We start from the raw sequence: 18,446 nt of genomic DNA, 5'->3' as shown, positions 1-18,446 counted from the left end.
TAGATGGATTAATCTCCAATCGGAAATGGAATGAAACATATTTTTTCCACGCAACTATTAACACATGATAAAACGATAAGCAGACTAGATTTAAAACACATTAAAAGTTTGAGATAACACTTCTTGCGGAAGAAAATTACTCAAACCCGTAACATTTATTATTCTTTAAACACTAGTTTGGAATTAAGCATGTTTTATTCATGTACACATAGCCAAAGATAGCCTTAAACAAATTTATTGGACTTTTTGTTTTAAGTGCTCTTCAACTTCCTGATTGTGTTTGCCTTTTATTCTAGCACCACTGATTTGTCTTGTGTAAATGAAATGCACATCTTGCGTATTTATTGATAAGTCTGGTATGTTTAATGAGTTTTAAAACTATTTTTTCGATGCCCAAATTTCTGGAGTCTCACCATTCCTGGTATTAGCACTCATTTGCTGACATGAAGTATCATTGATTCGCCATTTTTGTAAATAAATTGTTCATAAAACTTTAACATCATTCGTATCAAGCCAGTAGTTGGAAGAAACATTAACAGCGCCATGTCGTAATTCAAACTTGATGTGAAATTCTAGGACTTTGCTTTCAATGGAATATATACTCAGTCTAGTATATAGAAAAGTTGCATAAGTAAGAAAAACCAAGAACATAAAAACAAAAATAAACGAAACTAGAGAAACAAATCAATAATTTGCTCAGAGGGCATAACATGTCTTTGGACACGTTGGAGGCAGAACATAAAAACATTTCATCAAAGGCTATAAAATCGGAATTCATCAATAACAAACACTGATTTAACACGTTTTCTATTATACACATGAGATGTAAAAAGTACTGTTGGTGTTTTAACTAAAGTGCCTTTGATTATAATCGCTCAATTACTGAACGAATTAATATCCCAGGTTATCCCATAAAACCTATAGATACATCTTCGCTATTTTAAAAGCCACAACGTGACAACAGAATTGATTAAAACCATAGGAAATCTGAGCTAATAACGAGCTGTAATAAAGACTATTCTTTCTATGAATATTTTACAGTGTTCCTGGTAGCTGTGGTGATGTTAAAATGTAGTTATAAGCAAGAAAGAAACCATATTTATTCAAGTTTAGTATAAACAGACTCATAAATCATGTTCGATAGATTTTTAACTCTGCACATTATAGTTTGCTATCAGTTTTTAACCCGTTTTATAAATCATTGTTATATCATATGAATAATTATGCAATCTCCTACAAGACTTAATAGAATAATTTGGGGCTACCACTATCATAGAAATACCAAATGTAAAATAACTTAAACTAAAAGGTAAAAGTAATAAGTCCTAACATTAATGCAGTCACAATTTTGTGTGTTGTGCCATTTTACACTCGTTGAAGATAAAGCACATTCAACTTTTGTAGGGCAAAATCTACATTCAGTTAAATACAAAACATAAATAACACACTTAAAAAATCACCGAAAAAAAAAACAAAGCTTAAATCTGAGAGTTAATAACAACTAATATAAAAAAAATCATGTAATTATGACTGAAATATCAATCAGTTCACATCCAACATCCTAAGGATTTAGTAAGCAGTGTTCAAAAAATATGACATAGTGCAATGCAGTTATATACGTATTGACAGACTGTAACACCGCGAATGTACAAATGTGTAAAGCCATTATATTTATTGGGACATGTTAACATTCGAATTATGTTTCATGTTTAAAATATCAAGATATAAAAGAATTAACGAATAATTTCGATATAAAACCACAGAACTGAAGTCTGTAATATTTTGATAAGGTTGGATTGGAAGTTAGAGATGTGTTAAACAAAGGATTGTATATTTCGGATTTCTCAAAGTTATATTCTAGACATTGAAGGTTGCACTTTGTAAATACAGCTGTTTCTCAAACCACGCCTCTTTTGGGGAGATTTAGAATGTTCATAGATAACTAAATTTGTTAACATACTGGTTCCCTTATAACTTGGGAATGTTACCAGTAAATTTACATGTGAATATTGTTGATATTGAAATATGTGGTAACCCTACAGTCGAGGTAGGGGTACTTATGAAATTTGGTGTTGGTTTAAACTCTTAGAAGTTCGGGGCATATAAACGTTGAAAATATGCCGCACAGCCCTATATTTTGAACTTTGAAAAAATAGTATTGCATATGAACTTTCAATTCTAGGATATGATTTTATTAAAAACTTCATAGTAAAAGTGATACAGTTTTAGCCATACAGGGGGTTTCATGGGAAAATGCATTGTCAATATTTACAGAAATGCAACCTATAGATAACAGCATTGTCATAAAAAATATGAGCCAGTAGTTTTTGTTGTTAATTAAGCTACACATTTCTTACTTTTATGTAATGGTGCTGTCTGACTCTATATAGTTTTATATGTGATCTGCTTTCTTTTTGACTCTGCCTTTTTATTACCCTTACACCTCAAGAAATCACTATCGGGTATAAACCTAGATAAAATAATCGAGGTAGAGTTCTTGTTGTTATAAAATAATATATAAGAATTGACGTAGTCGAATATTAATGCTTTAGTGGTAATGATACAAGGTATTTAGAAAATATATAATGTAGAAAATTGGATGAATTAAACCTGGTAATAACAGCTAGTTATACCTCTCATTTATATTACAGTAGCATAACATCATGAAATACTCTTACATCAGCGAAATATTTCATAGTGAGGTCTCTTTAAACACATCTAAAACTCGTTCAAGATTTAATCATTCCTTCATTTCGAATATATTGGGAACGTTTCAAAACTGCGTAATTGTTTTATGGCTTGCTAATCAACAAATGATTGGCAATTGTTTTATTCTCAAAACGTTGACATTTTTAATTAATGATCTTATGCTAAGATGACGTCGCACATGTTCAGTTGTCCTAAAAGTGATATAAGGGATGCTTTTTTGAATACTCTATGAACAACAACACAATGATTAATGTTAAATGTAAAAAACAAATTAAAAAAAAAAATTAAATGTAGCGTAATGAAGTAATATATAGAATTACAAATCAAATGAAACTATATACATTATCGTTTCATTACTTATCTGTATAGGTTTCACAACATATCAGTGAGATATCAATTCCTGATTCAGCTTACGAAATCAATAGCTTCTCGAAAAGCGTCACGAATTAAATCAGTGATCAACCTCCAAAACAAAAGAATGAATAATGTGACATAATTAGATTACTATCTAGAATCTAGATGGGTTATAACGACTATAAACGTCCAATAAAATATATCAGACATTCAACTATAACTGAATATACGTCACAACTAGAATTGTTAAGCTATTAGTTTATGATTTATCATGTCTCAATTCACGTTTTTATTCTTCATAATTATTTCTTGTCCGTTCCGTATGAAAAAGTTAATTCCAAAGTCAAAGACCTGCGTCAATACGAATGAATACGTATTGTGGTGCATGTTATGACGATGAAGCATGGTTCCATGCTTTCAAATTATTCGATAAATAGAGTATAGAAAGAGAGCTGTCTGGTCTTCGTTCATCAGACACAGACCGAAGTTTCCGTTTTGCTATGCATAGATACAAAATTACGTCAGGTCTAATTGTAGACATTAGCATTCAAGAAATTTCTTATAAATTATTTTATGTGATACGTGTATTAAAGAAAATTTGATTGAATGCAAAAATGAGAGAAACCAGTTAAATATAGATACCTAAATTGGACACCACAGCCATTGGAGTTGGCATACAATTTGAATGTTTCCTATCTTATTTTAACATAAAATAATTCATATATCATTGCAACATTTGGTCCAGTATTGGTTTGCCACTTTTATAGTTGGAGGGTAATAGCTAAAAACAATTTAACCATCCCACATCCTTTATGTGACTTATTAAAACCATGATAATCTCTGTTATTAAATCCCTTGCAGTTCGTTTGGTAATGCTGGATATCTAAATACGCACACTTTCGATTAAAGCCGCTACCCTACAATTTTACAATTATCCGAGTGATCTCAAGGTCTTTTACAAGGCATATATCAAATGTCTGTCCCAACCTTACAAAAGTGGCGTTCAAAATGTACGTTTCTCGCAATTCCTCCCGATATACTTATCTTTTAGAACCTACCTATTGTAATTACTCCTTATTTGTACTCATCCTAAATATAAATGTATATATGAAATATTTACAAGTGAATCAAACAAAACTTAATCAATCTTTTGAATTTTTTAAATTTTGTTTTCTTTCTGATTGATACAGTTGAGCGTCTAATTTTGACGGGTTTTATGGACTGTCACCTTTTTTATTTACTTTTGGAGTTCGGTTTTCTTGTAAATACATATTTCATCTAAAGTTTTATTTAAAACGTAAACTTAACTAAACTAATTAAGAAGTAATTAAGAACATACTTATACTTTATCACTCTTTTTTTGCCTTATACATGAAATCATTTGTTAAAAAACCAGGTTTGATTCAAACTTGATTCATATGGTTGTTGTCCAGTTGTTAATAAAAGAAAAGCGACAGATTTAGCTAGACGATAACAATGTTGTTGGATAAATATTTCAAATGCAGTGTCGTAGCCTTGTATCGTCAACATTTAAGTTGTTGTTAAATGCCAAAGATTCAAATACAATATGAAAGTAAATAAATCAATCGCTACTATAAATGTTTAATTCCCCCCCTTGAAAACAGATGACAAGTTTACAGACTAAGTGTAACGTGTTCAGCACAAGATTATGTATGTATCCAACGGTACGAACAATTCCAATTGCATTTAAGTTATGTGCGGTGTCGCAGACTGTGTAACCTATCTATGATTCCCCTGTTTATGATAGTATTTTAAGGTAAAGTCCATTATAATGACATTTGATTTGAATGTTATATATACTCTGTTCGAAATCTCTACCTTAAGATTTTAGTAAAGTTTCAACTGATACAGTATATTTGTATGATAATAGTGATATACACAAACGATTTGTTAACTTTTTAAAGTCAAACAGTGCATATAACAACGAGTTCCACTTTTCACTATTTTGAAACATACTGTCTTCCCGAAATATAATTATTCGGATTTGACTCAGACATCAAGATGTCTTAAATCTTCGCATCAGCAGAAAAATAAATTGCTTTGACCTCAAAATGTCAACAGGAATTACCAAACGGTATGGAATTGGTATTCTTCCACGCTCTTAAATAATGTATTTTTTCTACAATCAATAATGCTTCCAAGAAAACAAAAAAATGTAAAATAAAAAAGTTACAATAATGTAGTTAATGATTGATATATCAATATTAAAAGCCAGCCATTTTTAACACTATTTATTTATTTTGTTGTTTGAGAAAGCTGTAGAGAACCTCCGAGCTTGGTCAAGCCAAACGGCATTCTTAGTCAAACACGGTTGGAGTCGAACGCGCCATATGCGGGATTAAAACACACAACGTCAGTGTTGACAGATAAGTGATACCGTAGTTTAACTTCTGAAACCACTTGACCACGCTAGTGATACGGTATTTAAGATATTTTTATACCATTTTATCAGATACTTAGCATTGATCTTATAGCTTTTGCATATGTGTAATGAGCGGAAGTACACAAGCCATAATTTCCCGCCCGGGCTGATAACCCATATCAGGTGCATCTAAAATGTATTGCACAAAACCCATAATAGTGCCTCTCGTGCAAGTAACTTCCGGTGTTTCCGGTATCGGTTGTTTACTTTTCCATTGTGACATCATATATCTTCTTCTTCTTCCATATAAGAGTTGGGTTCCTTGAATGAAACGTTTAAACTCTGCGGGACTACGCATGGTGACATTACATATCTAGTCCCCTAAGGCTATATACAGTATTTACAATAAAATCAGGTTGTTACGGTTAAAATTATGTACAATCGTCCAGTCTGGTATTAATGTGTTGTCTGTAGCCCTGAGCGGAAATCTTCAACTGATCCCGCTTCAGCATATATTTTTTATGACAACGTCAAAATTTACGGAAACGTTTGTGGGGATAGTTTAGTACTTGCTAACAAATGCCGTGGACAATTCATAATAATTTCATAGTTGTTTTGTAGTAATAATGATCATAAAACTCTTCCAAATTTTCAATGTTTCAAAATGCCTCTATAGGAAATGTTACCATACATATATATGGAGGTAATGATGCTGTTGTTGGACAAGTATAGTATATTTGATTCATAATTTAACTTCTTTATAAAGTTTTTGACTGTTTTAGTTATTGCATTTATTTATTTGCCTTACACAAAACTATTGTCGAAAGTATATGATAAAGCGACTCCGTCTCGGGCTGATATGGGGTCTCGGGATGATACCCAGGCTGATATGGAAAATGCCATGTATTAATCTCTATTGACCACGCTAGTGATACGGTATTTAAGATATTTATACCATTTGACCACGCTAGTGATACGATATTTAAGATATTCATACCATTTGACCACGCTAGTGATACGATATTTAAGATATTTATACCATTTGACCACGCTAGTAATACGATATTTAAGATATTCATACCATTTGACCACCCTAGTGATACGGTATTTAAGATATTTATACCATTTGACCACGCTAGTGATACGATATTTAAGATATTCATACCATTTGACCACGCTAGTGATACGATATTTAAGATATTTATACCATTTGACCACGCTAGTGATACGGTATTTAAGATATTTATACCATTTGACCACGCTAGTGATACGGTATTTAAGATATGTATACCACTTGACCACGCTAGTGATACGGTATTTAAGATATTTATACCATTTGACCACGCTAGTGATAGGGAATTTAAGATATTCATACCATTTGACCACGCTAGTGATACGGTATTTAAGATATGTATACCATTTGGCCACGCTAGTGATACGGTATTTAAGATATTTATACCATTTGACCACGCTAGTGATACGGTATTTAAGATATTCATATCATTTGACCACGCTAGTGATACGGTATTTAAGATATTTATACCATTTGACCACGCTAGTGATACGGTATTTAAGATATTCATACCATTTGACCACGCTAGTGATACGGTATTTAAGATAATTATACCATTTGACCACGCTAGTGATACGGTATTTAAAATATTTATACCATTTGACCACGCTATAATGTTTATAGGTACACATTTGAATCTGTAATAGACTTTGATTTCGGTCTTACTAAACACTTACATAGAATAAACTCATCAAAGATACCAAGACTAAATTTTAGATATACGCCAGAAGCGCGTTTCGTCTACAAAAGACTCTTCAGTGACGCTCAAATCCAAAACAGTTTTAAAAAAGCCAAATAAAGTACGAAGTTGAAGAGCATTGAGATCCAAAATTCCTAAAAGTGTTGCCAAATACAGCTAAGGTCATCTATGCCTGAGGTAGAAAAGCCTTAGTATTTCAAAAAATTCAAAATTTTGTAAACAGTTAATTTATAAATATAACAATAATTCATGTCAGCACAAAAGTGCTGACTAATGGGCTTGTGATAATCATTTTTGACAAAAAAGGATATCAAAATATTGTTTTATGTCTAAAGAAATTACTGTGTATGACAAGTAGATAATTTATTCTATTAGTAAAAGCATTCATTTCTCCTTCATTATTTAATAAGGGTTGTCAATGCATATTCAGCTAACATGGAGTCTTCAATGTAAAAATAAAAAAGATGAGGTTTAATTGGATTGAGACAAACTCTCAACAAGAGAATAAATCACGAATAAGTTAACACCGTTAGTAACTGTACGGTCGTAACAAGAACAAAACCAATACCGCATAGTTAGCTATGAATGCCCCCGACATAAGAAACATGAAAAAATTAAAACGAAAAAGCTAACGGCCTGATTTTTGTAGAACAAATCACGATCGAATACAAATATGATATACAGCAAAAAACGAAACCACTGAGTAGCATGCTCCTAACTTGGGACAAGCACATACAGAACATGTTAGTGGGATCCGAACCCTCCACTAATCTGGGAATGAGGTGTAACAGTACAACATAGGAACATCAGTTGAAAATGGCTGCATGTATCAGATTGATACAAAGCAGAAAAAAACATAGACCGGACGTGGCAGGTTAATTATACATCCCTTCACAAAAAAGACACTTTGTACAGATCAGAGAGGAATCGCAGTTGCTGACAGCTAGTTTAAAGCTAATAACAACTAAGAAAACAACTCTTGTATGTTCATACACATTAAATGTATGTTATCCTCTGCTATCATAAGCGACATTAATCGAATTGTATTTCAAATTTCATTTACCGATTGTCGAATATTTAAAATTCAGTTGATCAAATATTTGATTTGCTAATAATGATGAGATAAGACCAAATGGTTAGAAACAGATGTTGCTTACTTCGATATAAAATAAGTTGTTAGTCTTTTAAAATATCGATGAAGATGTAGTGTTTCGTTGTTTGTATTTAAAATATCTAAAAGCTGTTCTTGATGATGAAAAATACTGTTATGACTCATATTCCAGGTTAAACCAATAAATTTATTTTGATCATTTAATTCAAAAGAATTTTCTCAATGAATACCTGTATCGACTTTATGTATTGATTTTTGAAAAATTTAACAAAACTGAATTAGCATGCCTCATCGGTAAAGATAGTCTGCACTAAGAGTTTAGATAAAACGATATGATGCAATAGATTATTTAGTAAATTAAAGAAGAAAAGCAATAAAAATCAACGTTTAATTATTATAGTATCTCAAACAAATCAAATATTATTGGTTGCTATACCATGGAAAGCCTAAGCCACCGGAAGGATCATATGATTGCCTTGTCGACCATTTTTATTCTACTCGTGGTTTCCTATTGAAGTTAGCCATTGTCGTATCCTACCTTCTTTTACGTGTATATCATCGGTTATCATAGTTACCAGATGAGAATTACTATCTGAAGCATTTTCGTATCTCTGACGCCTTAATTCACTCGCTTCATTTGGTATACTGTCCGAACCGGAAGTAGGAACAGGGTCGGCCATGCTATCGTCACTTATAGATTCCTCAAAATGTTCTGTTTTGTTGTGAAGATTGTTGACTGATTGTGTGCTTCTTTGAACTGTATTTTCCTTGTCTTCTGCAGGTTTTTCTGGATTTGATAAATAGCGGCGTAAAAGACTTTGTTTTTGTTTAATTTGTTCAATTTTGTCAGTGAATTGTGTACTGTCAGACGATGAATCGTTTGAAATCAGTCCAATACTTCTAGAAGTATACTCACTTGTTAACGATAGGGCACTGCCTAACCTGCTTCCTACACCAAGAGCATTTTGTGAATTCGACGGATCGGTAGTATCCAACCAAGAAAAGTCCTCGTCTTGGTAACCATTGTTTATATTGAAAGTTTTCCGGTGCATTCGTGGTGAGCAATATATATCAATTTGATTTCTTGATTCCGTACTGAGACCACTGCTTGATTGGTATTGTCGGGATAAACTACTTTCTGGTGGAAAATCAAGGCACATAGCTAGTTCTCCTGCTGATCGTGAATGTGGCATTTGAGAGCCAATTCCATCAGTTTCGGAACCATCAAGAATAATTTTTGGCACAGTTTTTATAAATAAAGATTTTACTCCACGTCTGTCAATAGAAGTTTTCCTTGGGATACTCATGATTATAGTATGAACAACTATATTCCAAAAAGAAACATTTGTTACGGAATTTTTTTATCTCCAATTTCTAACCTTGAATATAGGTAACAACGTTTATTTCAATCTCCGATCTACCACGGCCTTTACATTGATCGTTTGATGAAACAATTTCCAAGTGCTGTTCAATATGGATATCGGTTGACATTTATAACGTGTTGCTAATTAAGAGCAAGTGTAAACAAAGCACATTTAACTATTTCACATTTATTGAAGGAAGAGTAGTGAATCAATATTTCTCGTTTTCCTATAATTCAATTACTTGATCGTTTTCTTAACCCATTGATCTTCATATTTCCCATGTTAATTACTTACTATCTATTTCCGAAATCTACTTTCCAATGTCGTCAAAATCCATTTGAATAAGTAAAACTTTCCAGAATGGATTATACAATTTTAAATAAGTTTTTACTCCGACCGATTTACAGTTTATACATTTTTGTTCTGTCTGACTATTGATAATGGTGGTAAATCTGTGTAAAAGAGTTCTATAGTTTCCTCAGGGAAGCAGTTCCGCCGTTGTATTGATTGCCTGTACTGTTTTCACGCGAAATAGATATGACCGACTATTGATCTTAGGCTAAGGATATTACTTTTTTCCTCGTGTGATTGAATTCAAAGAAAAAGTTATATATCGGCTTTCATAGATGGAAAATCTAAGCTGTAGTGAATTTTACACGTGGGCGAGAGATTATATACAAATAATGATCAGTCTACTAAATATTACAAAAATTATATACCGGGCTTAATGGGAGAAACCTACTTTGGCAATTGTAATAATGTTTTTTTGGTTATTTTTGCTAACTTCTGGTGGACATTGTGTTTCGTTTCGTTTCATGTTTTACATGGCTAGTAGAGGTAATAAAACTTGAAAAACATCACCAAGCTTCTAGATAAAATGCAATGGAAGCGCATTTTCATAAAAAGTATCTCTATTCGATGGCTCTCGAAATAAACTATTTAAAAGTGCATAAGAGTCGAATAGACCCAAGTTTACAAATAGACGACACCAAATTCATTTAGTAATGCCTTGAATGTTGTGGATATAATCAGTCAGGGGCGTTACTTAAACAAGTTATTTTTTTTAATTACTTATGTAAGTAATTTTTTATTTTAAATACAATAAAATTACTTAATAGAGTTATTTTAATTTTCAATAGAAACATAGACTAAATGTAGTTTTCATGATTTTAAACTACATTTTATATCATAAAATAAAGAATTTATCAAATTTGAGAGGAGTATAGAGATGAAGGGTTACTTTGAAAATAATAACAAAAATATTACTTGAATAAGTTATTTTAAACATTTTTGAAAAAAATAGCAATTACACTTATCTAAGGCACATATGTAATTGATTTAGGTTACAAATTATAAATAACTTCAGGTCTTAATTAATTCACAAGTATCTATCTATTTATATCAGTCTACCTTCAAGATTTTAGAGGAAAATGATAATTTAATAGTCCCAAGAGACCAATCTTTGACCCAGAAGCGTCGGTATGAAAGATAATTGCGTTGGAAAGTTAATTAGTGTTTCTGAAGAATTAGTTTTTATATATCAAGGGAAAAATAACCAGATAACTGTGAAAATTATTTAAAGCTAGTAAAATCTGTATTCTTGGACACCTATAAAAATAATATTCAGAAAAATAACTTATATAAGTTATATTTAAATAAGCCTCGTTTTCAACATTACTTGTATAGGTAATTTTAATTGTTACTTGTTTAAGTAATGCCCCTGACTGATAATCATATCTCCTACTTAGTACTAGTTTTTCATCAAAAGCTCCTTTCTCTTACTATAATAATGTTTACATATCGTGACAAAGCAAAGAATTGTAATTGTTTCATTAGGAAATGTTTGCTATGTCATAAGTAAGTGAAAACATCTCAATGTTAATTGATAAGGTGCGTGATAAGTAATGAAACAGTCACCTTTTATTGTTAACAGAAATCGCTAAAGGTAGTCTGCATTACCGTTTTATAGGTAATTTACCTTTTCCGTTTAAGCAAACATTTTATTGTTTTGTCTTAGATTCACCAATAGTGTAACATATTTCTGAAAGATACATTTAAAATTTTGATATGTTTAATATTACTGGTTGTATTGAAAACAATATATCCATTCCAATTTTGTTATGTTTAATTTCTCAAAGTTAAGTATTAAACATGTTAAAGAATGTTTTCTTAGTTTAGCCTTACATTTTGTATATACAATACACTTCCGGGTTCACATCACGTTCAGCAGGAAACCATACTTAGTGACAGGAAAACATGTTTCGCCTCGATTACCAGAGAGGGAAGAGAAAGTTTTCTAATGATTAGCTTGTTTATAAATGTATAGAAAAAAGTAAAATCACAACAATACTGAACTTAGAGGAAAATCTAATCGGAAAGTCCATAATCACATGGCAAAATCAAATAACAAAACTCATAAAAAACGAATGGACAAGAACTGTCATATTCCTCACTTGGAACAGACATTTTCAAATGTAGAAAATGGTGGATTAAACCTGGTTATATAGCGCTAACCCTCTCACTTTGATGACAGTCTCATCAAATTCCGTTATATTTACAATGATGTGTAAACACAGTGTAGAGCACATTACATCTAACATCAATATTTGTTTATAAATGTATAGAGCACAGTACATCTTCCATTCATATTTGTTTTTAAATGTATATAGCACAGTACATCTAACATTAATATTTGTTTATAAATGTAAAGAGCACAGTACATCTTCCATTCATATTAGTTTTTAAATGTATAGGGCACAGTACATCTAACATCAATATGTGTTAATGAATGTATAGAGCACAGTACATTTAACATCAATATTTGGTTATGAATGTATAGAGCACAATACATTTAATATCAATATTTGTTTATAAATGTATAGAGCACAATACATTTGACATCACTATTTGTTAATAAATGTAAAGAGCACAGTACATCTAACATCAATACATACAATATGTGTTTATAAATGTATAGAGCACAGTACATTTAACATCAATATTTGGTTATGAATGTATAGAGCACAATACATTTAATATCAATATTTGTTTATAAATGTATAAAGCACAATACATTTGACATCACTATTTGTTAATAAATGTAAAGAGCACAGTACATCTAACATCAATACATACAATATGTGTTTATAAATGTATAGAGCACAGTACATTTAACATCAATATTTGGTTATGAATGTATAGAGCACAATACATTGAACATCAATATTTGTTTATAAATGTATAGAGCACAGTACATTTAACATCACTATTTGTTTATAAATGTAAAGAGCACAGTACATCTAACATCAATATGTGTTTATAAATGTATAGAGCACAATACATTGAACATCAAAATTTGTTTATAAATGTATAGAGCACAGTACATCTAACATCACTATTTGTTTATGAATGTATATAGCACAGTTCATCTAACATCAATATGTGTTTATAAATGTATAGAGCACAATACATTTAACATCACTATTTGTTTATAAATGTATAGAGCACAGTACATTTAACGTCACTATTTGTTCATGAATGTATAGAGCACAGTACATCTAACATCAATATTTGTTTATAAATGTGTAGAGCACAATACATCAATATGTGTTTATAAAGTATAGAGCACAATACATTTAACATCACTATTGTTTATAAATGTATAAAGCACAGTACATCTAACATCACTATTTGTTGATGAATGAATATAGCACAGTACAACTAACATCAATATGTGTTATAAATGTATAGAGCACAGTACATCTAACATGTTAACATCACTATCTGTTTATGAATGTATATAGCACAGTACATCTAACATAAATATTTGTTTATAAATGTATAGAGCACAATACATTTAACATCAATATTAGTTTATAAATGTATAGAGCACAGTACATTTAACATCACTATTTGTTTATGAATGTATATAGCACAGTACATCTAACATCATGATAGACTTCAATATCTACAGTCATCTTCGACTCTTGACAATTATTGGAAGATGATGATGACTTCCTGCTTGTCTGTGATATGTACACAGTATTGCTCTCGTTAGATTAATTTAATAATGTCTATTCATATGGTAAATTAATGCACGATTGTTAGTCAGGGCCAGAGCCAGTCATTTTTAAAAGGAGGGTCTAACCTAGGAGTAAAAGAGAGATGATATTCCAACCATATGTTCCCAGGTTAAAGCATTGATTGTCAGAAAAGGGGATTAAATTCCCGGACCCCTCTCCGCTACTGTTAGTCATAGACACATGCTTATTTTATTAGTAGTTATTAGATTTAAACTAACCTAGCTGTCAGTAACTATGAGTACTCTAAGATATGTGTTTTGTGTCTTTTTAGTTTTTATGGGTATATATATACTCTGTCACGTCCAGTGTGTGTTTAATATCGATCTAATTAGTTACATTTGGCAATCTGTAGTTCCAAAATGATGTTTCTTCTGTCATACAGTTGTCCCACTCTGAAGAATCTACAAAATTGATTTTTGAAGTTTGTTTATGCCTGCATGACAAACTTTGTGAGATTAATTTTTGATCAATGTAATTTGTTTAAAAGTAATGAGCTCGTTGAAGTTATTCAACAAGACATTAAAATTGCGTATTGACCAAACATGAAACTGACGCAAAAGGAAAATTTCACATGACGTTTGTTGTTCTAATAAAATGTCACCATCAATGTACATATATGAGGGAAAGGATCATTGTCTGTTTGCCATGTTGTTTTAAACATTTTAAAATGTGTTTAAATGCAATTCGAGGATCCTTCCAAAGGAAAGAATGATAGCTTACATAGGTAGCAGTACCGACCAGATGACTAGAAAAGTTTTAGCATTTGGTAACGTTCCCCATTAATTTTATTTGATATAAATTATAATAGCCACAAGTCTATTAAAATCAAGAATATTTTTTGAATAGTAGCTAACTTATTATTCATAGATATTGAAAATATATAGAAAGGATTATTTGCCCATTAGCAACAAAAATATAAAAATATATTGATGTTTAGATAATTGGTCAACACATCTATCTAGTTGAACTTGAAATAAAAGATACCATAGAAACAAACAGTCTGCTTATTTTGATGACACTTAATCGGAGGACTTACCTTGTTTGTATTGGATACCAAAGCTTCATAAAATTCCGTACAAACAACGGTATATTGCTGGCTCATCTTCATGTTCTACTAAAGAATTGTCCATTAGATTGACTAAAATTCTGTCCGCAGTGAAAGAGGGTCTTCAGAAATACTGTGAAACTGTTTACTCGCGTAGTGGTATTAACCATATGTGGATTCTTAAAAATTCTAAAGAACTTCTAGACAATTTTAAATCTCGGTCTTTTTCTGAAATAAGTTCCATCAAAACTTTTGATTTTTCAACCCTGTATACCACCATTCCCCATGTGAAATTGAAAAATCGCCTTAAAGAAATAAAAATGGTAGCATACGCTATAAATTTATTACTTTGGGATTTCATAAGGCATATTTCGTAAATAGTGACAAACAAAAAGGTAAGATATGCTACACAGAAGAACAAGTGGTCAGTATGCTGGAGTTTCTTATCGACAACATATTTGTTGAGTTTGGAGGTAGACTTTTCCAACAAATTGTCGGCATTCCTATGGGAACAAACTGTGCGCCTCTTCTTGCCGACCTCTTCTTATTTTCATATGAATCGGAGTTCCTCCAGACACTTGTAAAAAACAAGAGAATCAAAGAAGCCAGATTATTTAATTTCACTTTCAGATATATTGATGATGTTCTTTCCATAAACAATCCGAACTTTTCTGATTGGGTTCCATTAATATATCCCCCAGAACTAGAGATTAAAGAAACAACAGACACGGCTTCCTCCGCCTCATTTTTAGACTTATATCTCGAATTTGACTTACACAGTCATCTCAGTATCAGAATCTATGACAAACGAGACGATTTTAATTTTGAAACCATAAATTTCCCCCACCTTAGTAGCAATATACCAACTTCACCTGCATATGGGATATATATTTCCCAACTTATTCGATATTCAAGAGCTTGCAGCTCCTACTCAGACTTTGTAATACGTCATCAGTGTCTGAGTAGAAAGTTGATGAAACAGGGGTATGTCAAAGAACGTCTCGTTCTTTTTCTAAAAAAGTTCATCGGAAGGTACCAAGACCTTGTTGATAAATATTCCGTATCAACTTCTCAAATAATACACAATGGTCTTGATGTATAGATTCTTCGTACTAGGGCAAAAATGCCACACATGTGTCACGCATGTGCCTAAAAACGCATGTGTCACAGGTGTGTTACATGCGTAATACACATGTTTCTTGCCACGCATGGGAATCATGTGTTGTACACATGCGTTCACATGCGTAACACACGCATGTGAATCACATGTGTCAGAAATACACCTGTGTCACGCATGTGTTAGATAACGCATGTGACACATGCGATATTTGCATGTGTAACACATGTATAGTAAAACGCATGTGTAACACATGTGTAAATTACACAGGCAAATTTTGTTAAATTAAAATTTTTCACAGGATTTTTACGATAGATTATTCACGTGAAATTCACATAAAAAAAAATTAAATTAAAAATTAAAAAATTAAAATTGTTTATTAACATCTTATACCTTGCAAGACACAGTGGCGGATCCAGCCATTTTAAAAAGGGGGGGTTCCCAACCCAGAGTAAAGGGGGGGGGGGGGTTCCAACTATATGCTCCCATTCAAATGCATTGATCGTCCAAAAAAAAGGGGGGGTTCCAACCCCAGGAACACCCCCCCCCCCTGGATCCGCCACTGAGACATGTATTCCATTGAAAATCTTAATTTACGTTAAACATGTTAAATACAATCTAATTTCAATGAAATTCATGTGAACAATTCACAATAACAAACATTCTTGAGTTCAATTTTTGTAACATACAAGTATGAGATACAAATTCACCTGAATTTTATGTATTCCAATATCTATTCCATTTTCTATTTGAAGAATTTAATCATTAAAGCTGTTCACCTTTGTCTTAAGATTTTCCATAAAAGGGGCACATATAATCATCAAAAGATTTTATTACCAATCTTTTCATTTGGCATAAATTATCTCCCTTGATAGTGGATTAGATGCAACTACAAAAAGTTTTATATTTATCTCTTGTAGAGTCATAAGGGTGGAATTTGTAAATATATATGTGTGTATACATCTTTGATTTCAAATTTCAGATACCTAGATTAATTTGAAGGACTAATATAGTAATATAGCTTTATCAGTATTAAATATCTCAATGATTTTAGGATTTAACATTTTTTCTAAAGGTTAGTGATGTATAAACCAGGGCGATTAACTCACTAACTGAGTAAAGTCCGTTGGTAAAGTTTGTGAGTTTGAACAATGTCTTTAATCCTTATAATTCTTAAACTAAATCTGAGAATACTATTACAGTTACACACACATATATATATCAGTGGCGGATCCAGGGGGGGGGGGTTTCCGGGGGTGCGCACCCCCCTTTATTATTGCCGATCAATGCATTTGTATCGGGACATATGTTTTGCACCCCCCCCCCCCCTTTTGCCCTGGGTGCCCTGGGTTAGCACCCCCCCTTTCGAAAATTCCTGCATCCGCCCCTGTATATATATATGTATTATAGTAGTCTCAGAACAAACAGGTGCTTCATACAGTAAGTTATGGCACTTGGTTATAGATTTGCATATCTTATTTAGGATTTTCTTATTTGTAACCCTTGTGTTATAAAAATGACTGAATGTATATATACATTAACATTGTACATGCATGACATGTGAGGCTATCAAAATTAAAAATTACCTGGTTTGGTTGTTGTCAAACAAACGTGACCAATTAACATTGCCAATACATGATTGTTGATCATTCTGAGTATCTGTCCAAGTACAAAACTATGCTAACAAGAAAATACACATGAGCATATAGAAAGTACTTGAAAATGTTTCAGAGTGTAACTGTTTGGGGTCTGAGGTTATCTTTCCTGTTCAATGCGGCTCATGATGTTTAGGGGAAAGAAACACTACTATCGTGTTTAAATCACGACAAACACTTAGTCTACATACTTCGTTCCGTACGGTACTGGATACCAATTAAAGTAGTAGTTAATTACAGCCATAAATTGGAATAAATTGAGAAAAGTCAAAAGAATGAGGATAAAAACAACAGTAACCCGTTGGACTTGCGATGACATAAAACTAAAATTGTGCCAGTGACGGATCCAACTATTTTCATAAGCAGTGGCTGATCTAGAAATTTTCATAAGTGGGGGCCCATTGGCTGCCTAAGAGGGGGGCCGCTCCGGTAATGCTTCAGTGATTCCTTATATAATCAATCAATTTTTTTCTCAAAAGAAGGGGGGGGATACATGAGTGAATTCAGGTACTGTGAATTATAAACAGTTAGGAACTTCAACATTTGGCAACTTATGTTTTAGAATATTTCACGGCAAATTTAGTAAGTAATAAATTTTGATTTGATTGGTCATTTGACAAACATGTGAAGATACATTTTGTAAGAACTGGTGAGCTTTTTGTTGAATATAATGAGAAGATAGTGTTAAAAATGTTTGCATAGTACATGAGTTGAGAATTATAAAACAAAATATATTGTTTAACCTTGGACAAACAGATCAAGTCCAACATTTAGCCCCCCCCCCCCCCCTTCCGTTTTGGATCCGCGTATGATGTAATTTTAAATGAAGGAGGCGAATGAGGCAGTAGGAATTT

The 18,446-nt window shown here is 32.0% G+C and overlaps 1 protein-coding gene across 1 annotated transcript; it reads right to left on the bottom strand.

Annotated features, from left to right (window-relative positions):
- Positions 1–8,703: 8,703 nt before the first annotated feature.
- Positions 8,704–10,335, bottom strand: LOC139480987 (uncharacterized). Its single transcript, XM_071263987.1, has one exon. It carries the CDS (start codon positions 9,634–9,636, stop codon positions 8,824–8,826), a length of 813 nt encoding a protein of 270 aa, XP_071120088.1. The 5' UTR covers positions 9,637–10,335; the 3' UTR covers positions 8,704–8,823.
- Between the last annotated feature and the right edge of the window lie 8,111 nt (positions 10,336–18,446).

The sequence above is a fragment of the Mytilus edulis genome, chromosome 7, assembly GCF_963676685.1.
Source record: "Mytilus edulis chromosome 7, xbMytEdul2.2, whole genome shotgun sequence".
Classification (NCBI taxonomy): Eukaryota; Metazoa; Mollusca; class Bivalvia; order Mytilida; family Mytilidae; genus Mytilus; species Mytilus edulis.
The sequence above is the reverse complement of the archived record's forward strand: the minus strand, read 5'-3'. Positions and strand labels throughout refer to the sequence as shown.

Coding starts and splice junctions, on each gene's coding strand:
- LOC139480987 (XM_071263987.1), bottom strand. CDS start 9,636: ATGAGTATCCCAAGGAAAACTTCTATTGACAGACGTGGAGTAAAATCT.